This window comes from Equus asinus, chromosome 20, assembly GCF_041296235.1.
Source record: "Equus asinus isolate D_3611 breed Donkey chromosome 20, EquAss-T2T_v2, whole genome shotgun sequence".
NCBI classification, from domain to species: Eukaryota; Metazoa; Chordata; class Mammalia; order Perissodactyla; family Equidae; genus Equus; species Equus asinus.
In genome coordinates, this window is record NC_091809.1 from 56,988,624 (window position 1) to 57,013,625 (window position 25,002).

Below are 25,002 nucleotides of genomic sequence, written 5' to 3' on the forward strand. Positions count from 1 at the left end.
GTCTCTTTGAAAAAGCAGCCTTAAAATTTAGAGAATTTTTCATTTTACGAGGTGAATGAATATTTTCCTTAATTCCTAAAAGTCCGATAAATTATGTGGTGTATTTGTCACCAGCCAATGAGAAAAATAATCGGTGCAAAAAAGCCTTTTCGCATTAAAAATAAACACAAAACAAAATTTATTTCTAAAACATTCCATTGTATAAAGCATGCTCATTAAAATCTTCATTCATATCTCCACTATTATAGACAGACAATGCAAATCACTATCTGATAATTAAACTATCTGGAAATTATCATTTTAAACACTATTAACTATTATTACATTGATGTTTTAAAAAACATAACAATAATATGGTGTTTACTACTGGATATTTTTATGTCATTGGTCATTGATATTTTTCACGTTCATTCTTTTGTTCTTTGGAGTCTTAGCATTTCATACATTTCCAAGTAAAGTTTGACAGTTTCAATTTTTAACATCTGAGCACTTTTCTAAGAAGAATACAGCAAAAGACAATACAAATGAAAGTACTGAATATACTCAAAGCTCAGGACAAACCTATTCAAAGCCTCAATGGACTTTCGTGGATCAGAACACCCATGCCACCACTGTTCGGAAGCAGCTTTTCCCCGCTCTGTTCACCATAGCTGGGGAATTAAAATTGCCTGTGGACAAAACGGAACAGCATAAAGCATAGACCGAAACTTACCATAATTGTGGTTACAACCACTGTTCTGTTCTCAATAGCTGCAGTGTCATTGCCAAGAGTGGGGACATCTTGAATTAAGACTAACTTATCCATATCATTCCAGTAACCAACCTGCCAAACAGAGAAAATTCTTGAAAACACATTTTAGAAGAATTTCTCTAGTTCTTATTGGAACAATGAGGGGTATTAATAAGAAAGCAAACAAAACAAATTTAAAAAACAGATGAAAAAAGGTATTTGGAAGTTTTCTTAATGATGGTGAGCCAGTTTCCTAAGGTTAGTGATACTGCCTGGTTATACATTTGGCAACTTTACTATTTACAATCACGGAGTAGCCAAGACATTGGGAATGAGTGGTTCAAAAAAGAATATGGATACAGATGGAATACCATTTCATGATGATCTTCTCTTCTAGTAAGATTGACCGAACACCCTAAAATCAATTTCCATGATTTTATCAATAACATTACAGGTTTTATGGTAAAGGGAAGAGCCAGATTTACAAAGGGAACATATACAGGATATTTTCAAGCAAAAAAGTCTTTTATATTTTTAAAGCAATATAGAAATAGTTTTTGGTTTAATATAACCGAGCCACTAGGTTAGGGAACAATCTTACCATTTCTAAAATGCTAAATACGTCAGAGATTTATATTAATGAAGAATATTTTCATTCTCAATGATTACATTTAAATTTGTACTTTTTCATTTTTAATTCCTTATATTACTTTCTACTTTAGACGTGAAACAAACTCCTTTCCATAAAATATTTCAAATAATTAGTTAAGCACTTTACAAAGTAGTAAACTATAACGGGATCATTGTTAAGGAAATGTAGGGTTCTTTGTAGCATGCAGAGCGTTAAGTGATAGTAACAGCTACCACTTCCTGACTGCTGGCTCTGTGACAGACACTGCATTCGAGGCTTCTTTTTATATACATCTTAAAGGTCATACATACAGCAAATGTAGAGGTAGGTGCAATTATTATCCATATTTTGGAGATGAGGACCCATATTAGAAGGTTAAATAAATTGCACGAGTTATACTCTAGTCAGGCCAGAATTAAAAACTCAGTCTGTATGACCTCAAGTCCATATATTTTGCTTTTATCCTACACAACCTCCCCAAATGGGTGTTCATTTAACGCTTGCCAAATTTTGTTCTTGAATTTCTGGATGCAGTTGATAAAGCTCATTTCTCCAATAAAATATATGTAGATGCTCACTGGTCTGTATTCACTCTTTGTTCTAATATGTTTTGGAAGTCTCTCTTGCTTCCTCCAAGTTTCTTAACTGTCATGTTAGTATTTGTGAACATAACAAAATGAAGCAAGCATTAACAGGTCAGAAAGAGGCACTATATTATTCACAAATGTTTCATATGTAATTCAATAACAGAATAGATGGAGAAAAAGAAGTTTCATTAACATGGCTTGCTATACTTCTTAGTTTTATCCAAAATTATGAGTATATATTAATTCAGCAATTATTGTCAATTGTCTATACAAATCCATTTATAGCTGACATTTATTTAATAGTTCAGTAAAAAAATTAAAAAACAAGTATATTTTTGAGACCTACCCTCTCCTCAATTCCTACATGTACTTAAAAAATAAAAACCCTGTTTTTATTGTTTTTCCTGTTAATTCTCCTTTCCACATGACAGTTACATGACATGAAAATGAGTTTTAGAGTTTAGCACTTCATTAGGATATAGCCACCTTCTAAATCTCAGCAGCCCATTCTCCAAGAAAGGCAATTTTTCTTCACTAATGAATTCCCACAACAGAAAAACCACGGATTTGGGACACATTCTGGAGAGTCTTCAGATGCTGGAAAGATCTTGACGTTTTGCATTCAAAAACAACCTGTGGGTTCACGACTATCTATTCCCAAAGGATAAATGATTTAGAAGTGCTGGCAAATTAAAATAATATGCAAAATTTTACCCAATTGTATCTATTTGCCTTATATTAACTTGTAATTCTAGTGAAAAAAGAAAGACACAGTTTGTGATGTGGGATCAATTAATGATAGATGTCATGTGGGCTATGGACTTACTGGGAAATAAGACTTTACTGGGTGGACAGTGATCCAGGGGTCACTCCCAAAGGAATCCTAACATTTGGACCTAGAACCCAACTCAAGATGGAGTTTTTCTTTTTAGTTCTTCACAACCTTTACAATCCTCTAAGAACTTTCCCCAAGCCCTATCTCATTTAATCAGACAGGGAACTAGGCAGCTTTCCTAGAGACAGAAATTGGGGGAAAACAGTTTTGTAATTCCAGAGCAAAAGTATGGAAGCATTTAAACCACTAAATTGCCAAGGGGTGTCAGAAAAATATTTGTCCTCTTTGACCTCCTAAAGCTGAATTGCGTGCAAATACAACCATAATATAATGTATGAGGAAACTTCTCTGTATTTACGCAGACTTTGCCTGAAATGTAGCATTTGGAGGGGCTGTGAGGAGACCCTGTTCTACTCAAAGCTGGTTCCTTGGAGAGTTGATTTGACCTGACCAGACGTGTCCTGAAAAACATGGCTTAATTCCAATACCAGCCCCAAAGAAAGCCCTTCTGGGCCCTGGGATGGGTACTATTTTATAGTAGTTAAGAGCATGAGCTCAGGAGCCAGGTGAGCCTTGGTTTCCAGCCCAGCTCCACTTCTTTCAAGTAGAACATCCCTGGGTAAGTCGCTTGTTTCTCTGAGCCTTCCCTTTCTCTTCTATAAAATGAGAAAAATATATCTTACATTCAGGTTGTTGTGAGGATTAACTGAAAAAATGCACATCAATTCTCCATTATTGTGTCTGGCATATAACCTGCTTTCAATCAATATAATTTTTATAATTAAGAATTCCTGAAACTATGTAAGTCTGTCCCAGAGCATCCCCTCTCAGGGTCACTGGAATGACAAGATTCCACCATACTTAAGAGCTGGGACTTCAGAAAGAGCTTTGTGGCTCTGCTTAATGAGACTCTCCATCAGTTTTCCTGTTACAGAAGTCAGACAAATGGATGGGTTGGCTCTCTGATCTATTTTCAAAGATAACTCCCTTGCTGGCAAGTGTTCAAATTACAAGAACGATTGCTCACTTTTCAGACATATTGCCAAGTCTCACTAGCAGAATGTTTCTCATGGCAGTTTATTTTTAAGTTTAATATTCCTGACAGGATGCCCAAGTTGATCGTTGCCACAGAAAAACGAAGACAGATGAGTCTACACCATTTTACATTGCATATTTCTTTTAAGAGTCTTAGACGAATGTCAGCTGAGTGTGAAGATTCTCCCATCTTACTCTTTAACTTTCTCCTAAGAAAATCTTAACTTTTGTAGCCATCAGGATTCAAAAGTTTCAGTACTATAAAGAGCCCAATTGATATATCACTAGTTACCACCAGCTTCCTTTCTCAGTACAGTCATGAGCTGCATAATGATATTTCCACAAAGATGGACTGCATATACGATGGTAGTCCCATAAGATTAGTACCACATAGCCTAGGTGTGTAGTAGGCTATACCATCTAGGATGGTGTAAGTATACTCTATGATGTTTGTACAACGACGGGATCATCCAACACTTTTCACAGAATGTATCCCCGTCGTTAAGCAACACATGACTGTAGTCTTTCTTTTATAGAGAGATCATTTTGCTTCTTATATTTACTGTTTTGTGAAATATAGAATTGTCTTTTGCATTTTACAAAGCTTCTGCTTCAGTGACTAACTTCGCAAGATCTGGTTTGTAGCAGGAAAGTGTGCCTGTTTTCCCTCTGCCCACCAATGTTTTTAGGGGCCTGGGGAGTATTCTGTCTGCTCTACAGCTAGCAGAGGGACTTTGCTGAAAATGGGCCTCCCTCTTTTTTTCATGTTGCTGGCTGTGTGCTGATAGGGAGTGTAAAGTTGGTGTTTACATGCAACTTCCTAAATTTCTTGTTGGCAGCATGTCTCAGTCCCTTGCTGCAGGCAGTGTCTTTAGCGGAGCCCATCAGGCAGCTTGGCTTCCAAGGTCTGTCATCCATCTCCTGCCCTACCTGCTCTGCATCTCCAGCCCACCCCGTATTAGCTGGCAGCTTGCACTGAAGGAAATGCCACTAAGAGTCTGAAAAGCTAGAGATGGTTTTCATGGCAGCTCCAAATCTCTCCTTCTCTTGTATATACAGAAACACATGCTATGACAGACTGGAGCAAAACACAACTCAGAAAGCTCTGCCATTTTTCATGTAAGACTTTAACTGTCCTGCCTCCAGCTTGTCTTCAGGTTCTTGCCTCTTCCATTTCTACCTATCCGAACTCTAACATCATGGCTAACTTTAAATCCCACCTCCTCCACACATGCCTTCTCCTTAACTATCATATGAAATTTATTATGTTCTACTCTACTAGAAAATAAACTCCTTTACAGCAGGGTCTACTCAGGTGAGGTAATGATGTAGAGAGGTTCTGAATGAAAATCTTGTTTTTCTTACTTACAGGCCTTGGACAAGTAACTATAACCTACTGGATCATAATTTTCTTACTGGAAAAAGGGAGATAATAGTACTCACACTGTAGGTTTGTTGTGAGGATTGAATTACACCAAGTCAAGTGGTTGGGACACAGCAGGAATTTCATAAATTGTAGCTACCATTATTATAATAAAGCAGGAAAGTGTATTTGGGAACGTTTTCTTAAATAGCCAAGCATTGAAACAAATAGAGTTTGTAGATAAAGTAACTTGAACATCTCTTTCCTTGAGCATCCTAGCTAATCTTAGAGAAAAGAACTGTTAAAAATTATATGTGTTACAACCTCCCAAAACTGAATCAAGAAGAAATAAACGGAATAAACCAATCCCAAGTAAAGAGATTTAAACAGTAATGAAAAACCTCCCCCAAAATAAAAGTCCAGGGCCAGACGGCTTCTCTGGAGAATGCTACCAAACATTCAAAGAAGATTTAATACCTATCCTTCTTGAACTACTCCAGAAAATTGAGGAAGATGGAGCACTTCCTAATACATTCTATGAGGCTAACATCACCCTGATCCCAAAACCAGACAAAGACAGCACAAAGAAGGAAAGCTATAGGCCAATATCACTGATGAACATAGACACAAAAATCCTCAACAAAATATTGGCAAACTGAATACAGCAATACATTAAAAAGATAATACACCATGATCAAGTGGGATTTATACCAGGGACACAGGGATGGTTCAACATCCACAAGTCAATCAATACACCACATTACCAAAATTAACAAAATGAGGAATGAAAACTACATGATCATCTCAATAGACACAGAGAAAGCATTTGACAAAATCCAACATTCATTTCTGATAAAAACTCTCAATAAAATGGGTGTAGAAGGAAAGTACCTCAACATAATAAAGGCCATATATGACAAACCCACAGCCAACATCATACTCAATGGGGAAAAACTGGAAGCCATCCCTCTGAGGACAGGAAGAAGACATGGTGCCAATGCTCACCACTCTTATTCAACATAGTACTGTAGGTTTTGTCCAGAGGAATTAGGCAAGAAAAAGAAATAAAAGGAATCCAAATAGTCAATGAAGAAGTATCTCACTGTTTGCAGATGACATGATCTTATATATAGAAAACCCTAAAAAATCCATCAGAAAGCTGCTAGAAGTAATCAACAATTACAGCACAGTTGCAGGGTACAAAAGCAACTTACATAAATCAGTTGCATTTCTATACTCTAATAACAAACTAACAGAAAGAGAACTGAAGAGCACAATCCCATTCACAATCACAGCAAAAAGAATAAAATATCTTGGAATAAATTTAACCAAGGAAGCGAAAGGCTTATACAATGAAAACTACTTGACTTTCCTGAAAGAAATTGATGACGACATAAAGAAATGGAAAGTTATTCCATGCACATGGATTGGAGAATAAATACAGTTAATGTCCATACTACCTAAAGCTAGCTACAGCTTCAATGCAATCCCAATCAGAATCCCAATGACATTCTTCACATAAATAGAACAAAGAATCCTAAAATTCATATGGGGCAACAAAAGACCCAGAATTGCTAAATCAATCCTGAGAAAAAAGAGCAAAGCTGGAGGCATCACAATCCCTGACTTCAAAATATACTACAAAGCTATGGTAATCAAAACAGCATGGTGCTGGTAAAAAAACAGGCACACAGATCAATGGAACACAATTGAAAGCCCAGAAATAAAACCACACATCTATGGACAGCTAATCTTCAACAAAGGACCTGAGAACATACAGTGGAGAAAGGAAAGTCTCTTTAACAAATGGTGTTGGGAAAACTGGTCAGCTGCATGTAAAAGAATGAAAATAGACCATTCTTTTATGCCATTCACAAAAATAAACTCAAAATGGACCAAAGACTTATAGGTAAGACCTGAAACCATAAGACTTCTAGAAGAAAATATAAGCAGTACACTCTTTGACATCAGTCTTAAAAGGATCTTTTTCAATACTATGTCTTCTCAGACAAAGGAAAAAACAGAAGGAATAAACAAATGGGACTTCATCAGACTGAAGAGCTTCTACAAGGCAAGGGAAAACAGGATTGAAACAAAAACACAATCCACCAACTGGGAAAAAATATTTGCAAATCATATATCCAACAAAAAGTTAATCTCCATAATATATAAAGAACTCACACAACTCAATAACAAAAAATCAAATAACCAAATCAAAAAATGGGCAGGGGATATCAACAGACATTTCTCCACAGAAGATATACAGATGGCCAATAGGCACGTGAAAAGATGCTCATCATCATTGATCATTAGGGAAATGCAAATCAAAACTACACTAAGCTTTCACCTTACATCTGTTAGGATGGCTAAAATTATCAAGACAAAAAATAACAAATGTAGGAGAGGCTGTGGAGAAAAAGGAACCCTCATCCACTGCTGGTGGGAATGCAAACTGGTGCAGACACTATGGAAAACAGTATGGAGACTTCTCAAAATATTAAAAATAGAAACACCATATGATCCAGCCCTCCCACTACTGGGTACCTATCCAAAGAACTTGAAATCAGCAATTCAAAGGGACTCATGCACCCCTATGTTCATTGCAGCGTTATTCACAATAGCCAAGATGTGGAAGCAACCTAAGTGCCCATTAACTGATGAATGGATAAAGAAGATGTGGTATATATATACAATGGAATACTACTCAGCCATAAAAAAGGATAAAATTGTCCCATTCACCTCAACGTGGATGGACCTTGAGGGTATTATGTTAAGCGAAATAAGCCGGATAGAGAAAGACAAACTCTGTATGACTCCACTCATATGCGGAAGATAAACACATAGACAAAGAGAACAGATTAGTGGTTACCAGGTGAAAGAGGAGTGGGGGGTGGGCACAAAGAGTGCAGTGGTGCACCTATAATGAGACTGACAAATAATAATGTACAACTGAAATTTCACAAGGTTGTAAACTATCATAAACTCAATAAAAAAATTATGTTAATATATAATGTTTATAGCCAATTACTGTGGTGGGATTGTACGGTTCCATTATGTAAAGCACTTTTTCGATGTGAGGGAGAGCACTGACTTGCCTGTCACATTGTAAGACCAGCAGAGTTACCTTCTGAAATCTTTAGACCAGCAGGTTCCTGAACAACCTCCTTGGTGCCTCACTTGGAGTTTCATAGATGTTTCTCTCTCTTCTCAGCTTAACAATAATCTTAATAATCTTATCTTCTGCCTGCTCTCTCCTTTGCTCATTTGAATGTGTTTACATGTTTACTTCAAGAACATTCAGCCTGTTCTAAATATGCCCACCCATTAGAAGTAGTTTTCTTAGTTCTTTCTCTAACAATTTCACAAATGACCACATGGAGGTGAGTATGTCTCTTAGCTGCATTGTGTGCTTCCTGCTGAGTAAATTTTGTTTTGTGGGATTCATTTAAGTGTTTTTTTTTTTAAATATTGCTTCCATTTTGGATAAAGGATATAAACAGTGCATAAATTACTTTGTTTCAGTTTTGGCACACCATTGAATATCAGTTATATGACACAAGAATTTATTTCCTCACAGATTATCAAGAAAGCACTATTTGTAAGTACTCACATTTAAAAAAAACGTAGAAGATCCAGCTACCTTTTACCTATAAGCCTTTAAAAATGTCAAAAGCAAACTAAGAAAATAGTTTGAGTGTGGCTCACCTTTCTAGGTCCTGTGCTCTTCAGCTCAAACACATCCATTGTGTAATTGACCCTACGTCCATAGTGGTCAAACTGAACATTCCCTGTCAGCCCTTGAATTCGAACCTATGAACGAAAAAGAAAACCCACGTATGTGTTCATTTGCTAGTTCACTTATAGAAATCTCGACTTCATCTGTGAGGCTTATGACTACGTGGAGGTGTGGAACTATAAACTATAAGCAACTCACCAAAAACCCATGGGGTGTTTGAGCTACTGGAATAGAATCTGAAAGAAGACTATCAAAGGAATGTATAAGAAGTTCTGCTATATACCTGGAAGATGAATATGTTTTGGTTTTTATATCATAAAATTTCCATTGGAACTAACAGAATACTGCCTCAATATTGAAGTATTGTTTATAATAAAGGAATGGAAATATGGTTTGTTTATAGTTACTTTTCAGTTTCATTTGTATATCCACACAATAGATTAAATAGCCCTGATAACCACACCAGATCATATTTCTCTTTGATAATATTAAAATTAAGATACAAGAAGTTCAAAATGTAACTATATTTTTGAAAATATTCAAGTGTACTTTATTCCATATCTTTATTAAATTCACTTTTACTTATGTTCTGAACCTATGACATTTCAGAACATTTAAAACATAATATTAAATATATAAATAAATTTACATTAATTATTTAAAAATAGTGTTGGTATAACTATAAATGACTAAAATAAACAAATTACCTAATCCAAAGTTACCAGGAAATTTAAAGATCTACTAAGGTAATCATTAGTAGTGTTTGCCAGATATTTCTGGTTCTTCCCCATTCTAGGCCCAAGGTTGGCTTGTACTTCTTGGACCTCTTGTGGTTAGCTAGGTCTATGTGACTCTTTCTGACAAATGAGTTGTAAATTGATGTGATGAATGTCACTACTGAACTGGAGCATTTAATTGCCAGTTCGAAATCTCCCCACAATTCCATTTCCCTTTGCAGCATGCAAGATGGTATCTCTTGTCAGCCTGGGCCCCTGAATGACAACAATTAACATAATGCCCCTACTAATCTAGTGTATGTGAGAAATACTCTTGTGTTGTTTTAAGCCACTGGGCCTTGGGGTTGTTTATTACTGTGGCATAACCTAGCTTATCCTGACTAAGCATCTACATAAGATACAAACATCAGTATTCTTATTTAGAAATGTCTCAGAAATGGTAATGGCTTAATATATTAAAATGTCAATTGTAATATATATTTATTCTCAGATAAATTATTCTGTGTTCTTCAATATTCTGCCTAAACAAGACTGTGGAGTAAATTGAACTTAAATAAAACTGTGAGTTACCTGTTTGAGTGTCCTCTCCATGTCAATTCCCTGGCCCCATGGAGCAGCAGGATTTGCCAGACAATCTCCGGCATTGCCTCTCCTCGAAATATCAATTTTCTGCCTTCTAAGATTTCGGAAAGTTTCGGCCATCACCAGGACTCCATCATAAGTCAGAGCAGACGTGTACTAACAAAATAAGAGTAAATATAACAGTAAACATTAAAATCTTATCAATCACCAAGAATGGTCTGGGGGCTCTGTGGCTCTATGACGTAAAGCATCATCTTGTCTGAAGGACAGTTAAATTACCCATAACTAATTGACTCTAGCTTCTGAAATTTCTATTATTGCTTTATTACAAAGACTGTATACCAAACCTTACCATTCTGATTTAAAAAGGAGAAAATATCCTCGGAAGTATAGAAATTCTAATACACAGTTTTACATCAGTTGGGAGAAGCAAGACATCTAGGTTAGGTCTTTCTGTTGTGTCCAAGTAGAAACAGCGGAAGTATAAAGAGCTAAGCACAGTATTGCCTCAGTCTGCCTCGTGGTCTGTTGCTGTGCCTGAGCCCCAGGAGGCCAGGGATGTCTCACTCCTCCTCCAAAATTCCCAGCAGGGCCCCCTGAAATTTTATATATGTTTATTGATTTGAAGTGTATATCTTTATTCAGTTCCTCAGAAGAATGGGTAGGGATGTTGGTCGTTATTCAGATATAGGATGCCAGAAATAACATCTACATATTTAACAAACGTGTGTGCCCCGGTCCCTGTGCTGAATAGGAATGAGTATCGCTGTGCCCATGCCCTTTGAGTGTACTCAGAAACGTTGAGTCATTTCTCTAAGCTTCCACTGTAACCTGGGATCAAAGTGGAGAAGTGAAGTACAGACATCTGCTTTCTGATGATTCCCCCTCTTCTGCTTCTCTTTGAGGTATGATGGAGCCTCCAGGAAGAGATCATTAAGGTTAGGAGAGGAAGTGAGGAAAAACTGAGAAAATGTAATTCATTTAAACTGAAAATAAAAAGAACAAGGAATACATGTACAGTTTGATTACAGAACTCCTTAACACATGGAAAATGTGGCACATTTTCTTGAAGCATCAACTGCTAATCATGACAAAAAAACCACATTATCCCTCTCAGGAGTTCCATATGGTCAACTCCATATGACTAAGACATTCTAAGCCTATAGTAAGGATAGTTTTGTGCTATGGAATACGGAAGATGATCGCCTTGATTTGCTCCTTGTAAACAAAGAAAAATCATCTGAAATTCAAATTGTAGAAAGAAAACTTCGGCAAAATGACTACTAGGTATGGCAACCAGCATTCCAGGGAAGAGGAAGACCAAAACATGGAGAAGATAAAGAATATCAGTTCTAACGAAGAACCTTTCAATGGTAGAGGACCCAGTTCAAAAGCTTTCAGTAGAAAGATTTATGTGAGACGTGGAAATTGAGAGCTTTGCAATATATCTTCAAGGACATGACAAAATAGGCTTAAGGATAGGCATACACTCTCACAATCGGGGTGGGGTGGCTGAAGGAGATTAAGGTGCTTAAGCAGTGCTAAACCAAACAGGAATACACCTCCTTCTCTGCCTGGACCAACATGTCTTTGAGTAGAGAAAGCCATCAAATCATCTTCTTGTAAGGGAAGAAAATAAATCAAGAAAAAAAGTGAAACCTACTAAGGACATAAAGGGCAAGAGAAAAATGCAATGCTAGTATTTTAGGATCAAGAGAGGAAAAAAGAAAAAGAAAAATATTGTTACTTTTTTAATGGGGAGAAAAAAGCTAAGAAGAGATGGCACCAAAAAGCGAATGCACTTGCTGTGTTTTAAAAAGTCCATCCGTTTTTATGAAACAAGTGAATTAGAAAAAAGAACAGATATCCTACAGAGCAGAACAGAGCAGAGCAAAACAGACATTTGGCCAGAGCAGCAAAGGCCTTTGACAGGTCGTAGAGCTGATAGATGGAAAGAAGTAGTAGTTTCAATCAGTTTTACCTTTCAAAGGATTTCATTCTTTTCCACGTGCCTTATTGTGCTGAAGTCCAAGAAATCATATTTATGGGCACACACTTCTAGATGGCATCTGGAAAATTCTTACTAAATAAACACTTCACTTTGGGGCAGGGTAAAACCAGGTCTTGGCCTAGAGTCATTTTTGCTTTAGCCAGAAATTAGAAGGGTGGAATGAGTTATGTTTACCAAGAGTGTAGATAACAAGACAGAATTTGGCAGAATCATTGTGCAGTGACAAGAGTCTTGCCTTTGAGAAGAAAGAACTAGATGGATTCTAATTCTGCTATTCATAGTTTTACAGGAATGTGGAGTACAATCTTCAACAATGGAACACAAAACTCAGCAAAACCAAATTAAAAAAGGTAGTAAGGACTATCTCCTGTGGTTGTGGTGAGGATGAAATTTCATATCATATCTGAGAACTTTTTGGAAAATGTGCTAGGCACTAGCTAGGAATGGTGAGGACTCCAAAGATGCATAATAGACACACACACGTTCCTAGCTGCAGTCAAGCAAGGCAACACTCTGCCTCCTTACTTCAGCTTATACTTTAGACAAGCGTCCTTTTTGTGGTCTCTCTAATGCCAGGTTTTCACAGTTTTATGGTTTTCTGACTATTTCACTGTTTAAAGTGGCCCAAAAGTATAGTGCTGAAGTGCTGTCTACTGTTCCTTAGTGCAGGTAGGCAACGGTGTGCCTTATGGAGAAAATACGTATGTTAGATAAGCTTTGTTCAGGCATGAGTTATAGTACTGTTGGCCGTGACTTCAGTGTTAACTATATTGGAAAACTTTTTACGAGAATATATTGTCAATGAGAGATTAGTAAAAGTTGTTAAAAATGATAATGTCTTATTATGTAGGAGCTTGAAACCGCGAAGTTGGAGTTTAAGAAACAATATGCTATTATTTACATGATGTCTAAGGAAGTCACCTATCTTTTCAGGTGAGGAAAAAACGTGCTTCTGATCAGAAATTTACCAGCTTCTGTTGCGGATTCCAATAACATACTGCTGCAATGTCCATCAGAAAAAATTAAACAACCTGACCTTTTGCTATTAATTTGGAAAAGAAATTTTGCATAAGCTTGTACATTTTACATTTGTACCAATTTACCTACTCATTATAAATCACATTGCAAATATTGTTTTTATTTGAGTGGAATAATTACCAATGGTTGCTCATATTTGGTTAACAAAAAGTTTCTTAAAAGTATACAATATTTTTGCAGAAATTCATATGTGAAATAATAATAAAAGAAAACTGTTTGAGCTAATGTCTAACAACTGTACTCTTAAATATAGAAATTAGAAATTACTAAGAGCTTGCGAAGCACAATGATAGTGACTAAATGCTTCTGCCCTATGCCACTCTACGTCTGACAAAATATTATTAGAAGAACAACATAATGAACTTTCTAACTTAAATTTTAAAAATACTAAAAATATGTAAGATAAAAACAAACAAATACCTTTGGAGGAGTCTCAGATCCTGGATACTCCCTCTGATCTAGTTTCTTCCAACGATCCATTAGTTTGGTTACCATAGGTGTATTAAAATCTACCAACTGAAATCCTGTAACATTGGCTCCACCATGGATAAACCTCTCAAGAGAAATATCCTTGAATCCCTACAAAGATCAACATGACAGTTTAAGTTTAGTTCATTGTTATACATTTCAGCTCTTCACTGGTAACACAAATCAATAACCAATATATACATCTTACTAGATTTCTAATACAGCAATGGCTGGAAACAGATGGAAGATCCAGTTATATCAATTTATCTGTTAAATTCTGTCATTCAAAATCTAATACATGAGAAAAGGATACGAATGTTTTCAATTCAGTTCACCTCAATTCAACAAGTATTTCCTGAATGCCTTTTATGAGGCATTGAGGGGGATGTAGGAGATGAATTCGGTAGCATTAAAGAGTCTCCTGTTGAAGGGATAATTGCCCTCTGATGTAGATAAATAGAAACATGTCTATGTGAAGGTAATATCAAGGTATGAAGGTACTCTGAGTGTGTGACCGGTAACACCATGTTAGGGGGATTCAATTTAATTACAAAGTGATCTAAAAGCAGACACAGCTGGTAATTTGAAAAAGGGAGGGTGAAAGCTTTGATTACATCAGTCCCTACAAACCTCATAGTCCTGGGAAAGGGAAACGGAAGAGAAAAGAGCAAGATAGGCCATTCATGGAGCCTTGAATGGTAGGAGAAAAGATGGTGTCTATCAGGTGGAGTGAGGAAGCTGGGAAGAAAGGGTGTTACCTTTTTTGGTCCAGTGGTAGTTATCTGAGTTTCAAAAATTCTGGAAAGTTATTTTCTATCTGTCTGTCTATCTATCTATCTGTCTATCTATCTTCTATCTAGTTTGCTTTACACCTGTTCCCTTTTTTCCCCACTAAGTATTTACAGTACCTTACAAAATTACACACTCAGTACAAAGTGTAAAACAAATGAACAATTACCAGAAGAGAGCAAAAAGCATATTAGTGAAGTGATAGTAAAAGTAAAGGTATTAGCTCAGAGAAAAATAAACACACACACACACACACACACACATGCACAGATGCACATCAGTTTGTATGACTGTATTTGCTTTCCTTCTTGTTTTCTCTTAGTATTTAGTAAAGTTTCTTTTGCAAATGTGAATTTGGTTCAGTTGTGTTGAGGGGACCAAGGGAAAGAAAGTGCTCTGTCTTTTTTTTTGAAGTGAAATATGCAGTCGTAGTAGGAATCAGTGCTGGAATAGGGGAGAAGAGGGAGACTGATGTTGTCTCTCCTCCCGAATGGGTCTCAGCCGTGATTTGGGAAACGTCTGTGTGTGCTTTTTTTTTTTTTTTTTAATAACAAAGGAGGTTGTACTAGCCAATATACGCACATTGCTGTTTGGTTATTTACGAAGATGCAGACCAGTGTATCGGCAACTAAGCAAAGTCACTATTGGGAGTCCCAGGAGTGCTGATCAGCTAATAGCTAATACTGATGCTGGGCTTATTATTATGTGCCAGGCACTGTGCTAAGCCCATTACACAGATTATCTATCTAGTTTAGTTCTCATAACAAGCTTAAGAGGTAGATCCTATTACTAGCCTTATCTTACAAATAAGGAAACAAAGCTCGTGGGTCAAAGTAAAACTATTCAAGATCACCCAGCAAATACATATTAGAACCACATGACTCTCGAGTTTGACATTTTTACCCCATGCTGCTGCATATTCTTACACAAACATGTGTGATCTTAATTTTGGTAATTTTGCAAATACCAAAGGAGAGTCAGGGTCATACTGTAGACAATAGCCCAGGCTCCGAATCCCACTTCTGTGACTTTCTGGCCTTAGGTTTCCCACATGCAAAGTGAGAATGATAATGCTATAGTAGTTAGCACATCTGGTTTGAATTCAGTAAATGCTAGCTATTAGTAATTAATTCATTCAACAAATATTTATTTCATGCCTAGTAGGTGCCAGCTAATTTGACAGCTCATCAGTAACATTCTCATTTCACTGGGGAAGAAACCAGACACCAGAAAGCAAATCTATGTTTTTAAAATGGGAAAACACTGTCCATCAATCCCTAGCTGGTAAAATGTCAGTTGAACATTTATTTGCCTGTACGAGAATATAGGGCAGCCGCACAGGCAGGCAAATAATTTCAGTTTTCCAAAAGCCACAGTGATTCAACTGTTGCATTAGTTGCTAATTGATGACATTATTTTCTTTCAGCAGTGGCTGAAATAGAAGGCCTGCCTAGCTTTCTTTCATAACATTGTCCCACAGCTGCAAGACACAGGCAAAGCTGCAGCCTTCAGAAAAATCATCTGATGCAAAGTCTAGCGACAAATAACAATCCACATTTCTCTGATTCCATCCTGCAGACACGCTGAAGGTAAAGGAAAAAATATTACCATATCTGTCTATAAACTCCTTTTGGTTATGAGCTGAATGAATGGTGCGTGGCTCAGCCAATTTTAGCCATGTCTGTCTGAGTACAGGAAATAGTTTTCCTTTCGTATATTTTTAAATGATTTTATACAGAAAATTGATGGGCTCAAGAGCGTGAAGCAGTTTCCTTGGGAATGGTTACTTTGGTGGCCATTTAGATTTCAGTTTTTATCCACAGAATATTGTGGAACTGAAAGTTCTGGGCGATATTGTAATAAAACTGTATCTACAATGTGGGGAGGGGAAACAATGGCTAAGACACTGAGTAAACAATGCCCCTGAGGGAAGAGGGGAGAGCAGGGGAGAGGTGTTCTGTGCTGAAAAGGGCTCTTCAACAATGCTTGCATTGCACAGTGGTTTGTGACCTCTGAAGGCAAGATTAATTTCCAATTTGGTTTTCCTTTAAATTTCTATTTACTGTTCATACATCCTCTGGGGGAAAAGAAAATTAATGAATTATAGGACTTCAGATATCTTGATGACTATTGGTGTAAATCCATAGGTCCATCGCATTATAGGTGCTTAACAAACACTCATCCTTTAAGTTTTATCTAATTCAGATACATTTCTGCTGTTTTGCATTTCAGGTTTATAAGTTGACTAAATCATATTGAGACAGCTCTAGTGTAGTTAACAGAAGGAATGCCAAGCAGAATGGGAGAGATTCCCTCTCAATATCTTTTAAAAATTAGGTTGCTAAGAAACTGATTTAAAGTATGCATTTTTCATGGTCAAGTAGATGATGGAGTCAGACATGCTCAATGCAAAAAAGTTAAAATATAGGACACACAAAGGAAAAAGTTAAACAATGTCTCCAAGTTCACAGAATCTTAACTGGGTCATTGCACTTGAGTGAAAATGTGCGAGACTGCAAATTTGGGGAACTGAGTTCTAGTCCACATTCTGACACTAACTAGACGCCTAAATGTGGACATCACTTTACTCTCTGTATCTTAATTTCCTTACCTTCTAAATGAGGCATGAATGGGGTGTGCATGTGTGTGTGTGTGTCTATGTGTGATGTGGTGAGGGATAGGTAAGGAATAGATTCAGTTAAACTTTAATGATATACCCTGAACATTCTAGAACTTTATACTACTTTATGACAGAGCAGGTGTTTTCCTAGATGTAAACTGAATACATGTGAAAAAATTGAAAATCTAAATGAGAGTAAGATTTTAAGAATTTGCCTTGCAGGTGGAATAAATGTAAACAGTTCCTTGTTGCTATTGGTGTCCATATTTAAATTATCTGACTGTTGGATGAGGGGTGAAGAAAGACTTGAATATAAATACAGAGAATGTTTGTAAGGCCAGACCCCCTTTAAGGGTGGTATAGGAAATGCTTAAATGAATGGTTACTTTGTGGCTATATAAGCTATTTACTAATTTTGGAATTTATTTATTTATTTTAATTTATTTATTCTTTTCAATCGGATAGGACAGAGTTTCAATGTTGCTTTTGATATTTCATGGTATATACATATATATATATATACCACATCCTCTCTATCCATTCACTCATTGATGGACGCCTCAGGTTGTTTCCGTACCTTGGTTATTTTGAATAATGCTGCAATGAACATGGAGTACAGATATCTCTTTGAGATAATTATTTTGTTTCCTTTGGATATATACCCAGAACTGGGATTGTAGGATCATGTGGTAGCTCTAGTTTTAATTTCTTAAGAAAACTCCCTGCTTTTTCTATAGTGGCTGTTCCCATTTCTCCACGTTTTCACCAACGTTTGTTATTTGTTGTCTTTTTGATAACAGCCATCCTAACAGGTGTGAGGTGGTATATCATTGTAGTTTTGATTTGCGTTTCCCTGATGATTAGTGATGTGGAGTACCTTTTCATGTACTGTGACCATTTGTATGTCTTCTTTGGAAAAATGTCTATTCTTTGCCCATTTTTACATTTTAAATTTCTCGTGTTGCTCTTGAGTTGTATGAATTCCTAGCATATTTGGGATATTAACCCCTTATTAGATATGTTATTTTTAAGTATTTTCTTCCATATCTCAGGTTGCCTTTTAATTTTGTTGATGGTTTCCTTTGCTATGCAGAAGCATTTTAATTTGAGGTAGTTCCCCTTGTTTACTTCTGCTTTTGTTGCCTTTGATTTTGGTATCAAATCCAAAAAGTCATTGCCAACATCAGTGTCAAGGAGCTTACCCCTATGTTTTTTTCTTTTAAGATTTTAAGTCTACTTTCTAGCCTTTAATCAACTCTGAGTTGATATTTGTGTATGGTGTAAGATAGGGAGGGGTCCAGTTTCATTCTTTTTTTTTTTTTTTTTTTTAAAGATTTTATTTTTTCCTTTTTCTCCCCAAAGCCCCCCCGGTACATAGTTGTGTATTCTTCGTTGTGGGTTCTTCTAGTTGTGGCATGTGGGATGCTGCCTCAGCGTGGTCTGATGAGCAGTGCCATGTCCGCGCCCAGGATTCGAACTAACGAAACACTGGGCCGCCTGCTGCGGAGTGCGCGAACTTAACCACTCGGCCACGGTGCCAGCCCCCCAGTTTCGTTCTTTTGCATATGGATATCCCCACTGTATATTCCTGGCTTTTTTGTCAAAAATTAAATGCATGGGTTTATTTGTGAACTCTCTGTTTTGTCCCATTGATCTATGTATCTGTTTTCAGCCCAATACCATACTGTTTTGATTACTATAGCTTTGTTATATAGTTTGAAATCAGGAAATGTGATACCTCCTACTTTGTTTTTCTTTCTCAAGGTTACTTTGCATATTCTGGGTCTTTCATGGTTCCACATAAATTTTAGGATTGTTTTTTCTATTTCTGTGAAAAATGCCATTGGAATTTTGATAGGGATTACACTGAATCTATAGATTGTTTTGAGTAGCATGGACATTTTAACAATATTAATTCTTCCAATCCATGAACAGATAATATCTTTCCATTTATTTGTGCCTTCAGTTTCTTTTAGTGTACAGGTCTTTGACCTCCTCAGTTAAATTTATAACTAAATATTTTATTGTTTTGGTGCTATTGTAAATAAGATTGTTTTCTGTTTTTCTTTGTTAGATGTTTCATTGGTAGTTTGTAGAAATGCAACTGATTTTTTTATCTTGATTTTGTATCCTGAAACTTTACTGAAATTATTTATTATTTCTAATAGCTTTTTGGTGGAATCTTTAGGGTATTCTGTATATAATATCATGTCATGTGTAAACAGAGACAATTTCACTTTTTCCTTGCTGATTTTGATGGCTTTTATTTCCTTTTCTTACCTAATTGCTCTGGATAGGACTTCCAGTACTATGTTGGATAAAAATGGTGAGAGTGGGCATCCTTGTCTGGTTCCTGATCTTAGAGGAAAAGATTTCAACTTTTCTCCATCAAATATGATGTTAGCTATGCGTTTGTCATATATAGCCTTTATTATACATTTAGTTTGTCGGGAGTTTTTATCAGGAATGATGTTGAATCTTTCCAAATACTTTTTCTGCACCTATTGAGATAATCATGTGATTTTTATCCTTCATTTTGTTACTGTGGTGTATCACATTTATTTAATTTTGTATGTTGAACTATTCTGTGATAAATCCCACTTGATCTTGGTGTATGATCCTTTTAATGTACTGTTGAATTCAGTTTTCTGATATTTTATTGAGGATGTTTGTATCTATGTTCATCAAGGACATTGGCCTGTAATTTTCTTTTCTTATAGTGTCCTTGTCTGGCTTTGGTATCAGGGTAATGCTGGCCTCACAAAAATGAGTTTGGAAGTGTTCCCTCCTCTTCTAATTTTTTGAAGAGTATCAGAAAGATTAGTATTAATTCTTCTTTAATTTTTTGGTGGAATTCACCAGTGACGTGATCTGGTCTTGGATTTTTGTTTGTTAGGAGGTTTTTGATTACTGATTCAATCTCCTTGCTTGTTATTGGTCTGTTCAATTTTCTATTTTATCATGAATCAGTCTTGGTATGTCATATGTCTTAGGAATTTATCAATTTTTTCTAGATTATCTAATTTCTTGCCATATAATTGTTCATAATAGTTTCTTGTGATCCTTAGTATTTCTGTGTTATCAGTGGTAATGTCTCATTTTTCATTCCAAATTTTATTTATTTGAATCTTCTCTCTTTTTTCTTGTTAGCATAGCAGAAGATTTGTCAAATTTTGTCTTTTCAAAAAATTCAGCTCTTAGTTTCATTGATCTTTTCTACTGTATTTTTAGTCTCTTTTTCATTTATTTCTGCTCTGATCTTTGTTATTTCCTTCCTTCTGCTAAATTTGTGCTTAGTTTCTTCTTCCTGTAAGTCTTCAAAGTGTAAAATTACGTTGTTTATTTGAGAACTTTCTTTATTCTTAATGTAGTATTTAATGCTATAAATGTCCCTCTTATAACTGCTTTTCCTGCATCCCATAAGTTTTGGTATGTTGTGTTTCCATTTTCATTTGTCTCAAGATAATTTTTGATTTTCTTTTTGATTTCTTCTTTGACTCTTTGGTTGTTCAAAAGCATGTTGTTTAATCTTCACATATTTGCAATTTCTCAATTTTCTTCTTATAATTGATTTCTAGCTCCATACCATTGTTGTCAGAAAATATGCTTGATGATTTCAATCTTAAATTTACTAAGATTTGTTTTGTTGCCTAACATACACTGTATCCTGGAGAATGGTCCATTTGCACCCAAGAAGAATATGTATTAGATTGGATTCTTGGATTCTTCTTGTTGGATGGAATGTTCTGCATGTATCTGTTAGGTCCATCTGGTCTGATGTGTAGTTAAGGTCCAATGTTTCCCTATTGATTTTCTTTCTGGATGATCTATCTATTGCTAAAAGTGAGGGACTGAAGTCTCCTACTATTTCTCCCTTCAGATCTGTTAATATTTGCTTTATATATTTAGATGCTGTAATGTTGGGTGCATAAATATATACAATTGTTATATACTCTTGATGAATTAATTCCTTTATCATTATATAGTGACCTTCTTTGTCTCTCATTACAGTTTTTTGCTTAAGGTCTACTTTGTCTAAGTATAGATACCCCTGCTTTCTTTGGTTTCCATTTGCATGGAATATATTTTTCCATCTCTTCACTTTCAGTCTACGTGTGTCTTTAAAGCTGAAGTAAGTCTTCTGTAGGAAGCATATAGTTGGGTCTTGTTTTTTTTTTTTTAATCCATTTAGCTGGTCTATGTCTTTTGCCTGGAGAATTTATTCCATTGTCATATAAAGTAATTATTGAAAGGAATGGACTTACTATTGCCATTTTGCTAATGATTTCTGAATGTTTTATATTTCTTTTGTTTCTTTTTTCCCTCTCTTGCTCTCTTCCTTTGTCAATTGATGATTTTCTATAGTTGTATGTTTTCATTCCTTTCTCTTTCTCTTTTGTGTATCTACTACGGGTTTTTACTTGTTTACCAAGAGGCTTACATAAAACACCTTATATATATAACAATCTATTTTAAGGTGATAGCAACTTAGAATGCATACAAAAGCTCTACATTTTTACATCCCCCCCTACATTTTATGTTTTTGACATCACAATTACATTTCTTCATACTGTATATCCACCAACACATTGTTGTATAGTTATTTTTAATAATTTTGTATATAATTTTATGTACATAAGTTTATAATTTTAAAAATTTATACTATTTTTGTATGTAATAATTTTAACCTTTATACTAGAGTTATAATTGATTTACCCACCATCATTACAGTATTAGAGTATTCTGAATTTAACTATATATTTACCTTTGCCAGTGAGTTTTATACTTTTATATGTTTTCATGTAACTAATTTGTGTTTGCATTTCAGCTTGAAGAACTCCTTTTAACGTTTCTTATAAGGCCTTTCATGGTGATGAACTCTTTCAAGTTGTGTTTACCTGGAAAATTTTTTCTCTCTCCTTGAATTCTGAAGGACAACTTTGCTGGATAGAGTATTCTTGACTAGCAGTTTTTCCTTTCAGCACTATGAATTCATCATTCCACTCACTTCTTGCTTGGAAACTTTTTCCTGAAGAATCTGTATAGTCATAAGGGGGTTCCTTTGTATGTAACAAATTGCTTTTCTCTTGCTGCTTTTAAGATTCTTTATGTTTAACTTTTGATAATTTAATTATAATGTGTCTCAGTGTCGTGTCTTTAGATTCATCTTATTTGCTACTTTTGGCCTTCCCAGATCTGAAAGTTTGTTTTTCTCCCCAGTTTAGGGAAGTTTTAAGCTGGTATTTCTTTGACTAAGCTTTCTGACCCTTTCTCTCTCTCTTCTCCTTCTGGGATCCCTATTATTCTTTCATTGGTGGAGTTCAATAAGTCCTTTAGTTATTTTTACTCTTTTTTATTCCTTTTTATTTTTGTTCCTCCAATTGCATGGATTCCACTGCCATTTTTTAAAGTTTTCTTTTCCTGTTTTGATCTAGTTTGCTATTGAAACCCTCTATTGAATTTTTTCAGTTCAGCTCTTGTATTCTTCAGCTATATGATGTCTCTTTGGTACTTTCTTATATTTTCCCTCTCTTTGTTTTAATTCTCACTTCATTCATGCATTGCTCTCCTGACCTCAGAAAGCATCTTTATGAGTGTTATTGTGAACTCACTATTGGGTAAATCACTTATCTTCATTTCATTATTATTGTTTTCTGGAGATTTATCTTGTTCCTTTGTTTGGAACATATTCTCTTTTTTCTCAGTTTTCCTTGACTCCCTGTGTTAGTTTCTGCACATTAGATAAAACAGCCCCTTCTTGCAGTCTTGGTGGAGTGGTCTTGTGAAGGAGATAGATCTCATCAATCAGCCCAGGCTGAGTTCCTGGTTGTCTCTAGACACTTTGTGACCATTCAAGTTGCCATCTTTGTTGTTAGTGGCTCCTAGTAGTTGAGGGTATGCCAAGACTCATCAGTGTCCTGAAGAGGAGGATCCCGGTCAGCACCTAGATGCAGCCTGAGTAGAAGCTAGTTCCTCAGGCAGCAACTGGGAAAGTATGTAGTTAAGCCCCTGCTAGGGATTAACTGAGAGAGTGACACTTTTGCTTGCTCCTTCTGCACTGAGTCCTGCTGTATAGCCTTGAGGAGGTGCTCCTGCACTCATTTAAAAACTGTGTCTTTGTTGGTTACAGTCCTGTGAGATTCATGAGTGCAAGCCTCATTAGCTATATAGAGCAATGCAATCTTGGGGTCTGTCCTTCAGGGGACAGCCACAACAGCTGGAGTGTTAGATGTGAATATCAGCTCCTCCCACAGAGATGTTGGCAACCTGGTTTTATCATTGAGGTGAACTGGAGGGACAATGTAGTAGAAGCGTCCACCAGCTCCCCTGAGCTCCAAGGAAGATCAGAGCCAACCCCTAGATGTGTGGCAATTAGAAGCCAGACCCTCAGGCAGCAGCAGTTAAACCCCTTTCAGGGAAAGTGGGAGATGGGCATTTTTGCCTGTTCTCTTTGCATTAAGCCCTGGAGGGATAATCTTGGTGACTGCTCATGTGTGCACCCTTTAAGAACTGCTTCTTTGTTTACTGTAGTCTTGTTGGACTTGTGAATGCAAGACTCACTGTCTTTCAGAACCAGATCCAAGGACTGTTTCTTGGGTGGCAGCTGCAAAAGCTGGGATGCCCGGCTGTGTACAAGCTCCTTCAGAGAGTTGTTGGCGACCTGGTTTTATAGCTGGAGAAGACAGCAGATGTGTCTACCAGCTCCCTTGGCTCTGTGGAGGGTCTCTGCCAGTCCTTGGATGTATGAAAATTAGAAGTTGGACTCTCAGGCAGAAGATTGAAAAGTATTTAGTCAGTCTCCTCCCAGGGAAAGACTGGGAGATTGGTGTTTTTGCCTGTTCCCTCTATGCTGAGCCCTGGGGGATAGGCACTATGAGTGCTCACACTCCTATTAAGAATGACTTCTTTGTTTTCTATAGTCCTATGAGTCTCATGGATGCAAACCCTATTAGATTTCAGAGCTAGATGTTTTGGGGGCCCATCCCTTGGGTAGCAGCCCTAAAAACTGGGGCATTAGATGTATGGTTTAAACTCTTTGTTCCTTAGGGAGAAGCTGTAAGTTGAGAGTTCCCTCTTGATTGTATGGCTCTATGCCAGGGGTAGAGTTTACGGTTAAGAGTGTGTCTCAGAATTTCCTATCCATTTCAATGTGGATTTTTTCTGAGTTTCCTGATATGTGGGAGTCACTCAGCTAGTTTTTAAAATTTCTGTCAGAGGAAATTGCTCCCTTGTAGCTGTTTATTCAGTGCATCAATGGGAGGAGGGAAGTTAAGGGGACTTCTATGTCACTGTCTTGGTCCCTCTGACTAAATCAGTCTTGATAAGTGGGTTAAGTAGCAGTTTCCCATTAATTGTAAATTATAAATGGACTTTTTCTTAACTTCACTTCGAGAATATTTGTTGCTAGTATATAGAAATACAATAGATTTTTGTATATTGACCTTGTATCCTGCAACCCTGCTGAACTCATTTATTAGTTCTCATAGTGTTTATTATATTCCTTAGTGTTTTCTATATATAAATCTTCTTCCTTCACAATCTGAATGCCTTTTTATTTATTTTTCTTGCACAACTGCCCTTGCCAGAACTTTCAGTACAATATTCAATAGCTGTGAGAGGACATCCTTGTCTTGTCCCCAATCTTAGGGGAAAATCATTCATTATTTCAGCATCATGTGTAATGTTAATATATTTCTTTTGATATTAGATTGACTTCACATTTGGGAATCCTATGTACATGGCTTTCAAGAAATAGAAGTTCTCAAGTTGTTGATTGGCTCAATGAATCAAAAATCACTCTAGTTTTGGAAATCACAGCTATTTAGAGATAAATGAATAA

At 36.3% G+C, this 25,002-nt stretch overlaps 1 protein-coding gene across 7 annotated transcripts in view; it reads right to left on the reverse strand.

Moving 5' to 3' along the window:
• GRIA4 (glutamate ionotropic receptor AMPA type subunit 4) overlaps positions 1–25,002 on the reverse strand; it is a 364,116-nt gene that overhangs the window by 62,424 nt on the left and 276,690 nt on the right. For all 7 annotated transcript variants that reach the window (XM_014851330.3, XM_014851333.3, XM_014851334.3 and 4 more), the window contains 4 exons: positions 13,706–13,864; positions 10,225–10,392; positions 8,887–8,991; positions 713–823 (listed from right to left, as the gene is read on the reverse strand). In XM_014851330.3, the coding sequence (XP_014706816.1) occupies positions 713–823; positions 8,887–8,991; positions 10,225–10,392; positions 13,706–13,864 (543 nt within the window). The remainder of the gene's footprint in view (positions 1–712; positions 824–8,886; positions 8,992–10,224; positions 10,393–13,705; positions 13,865–25,002) is intronic.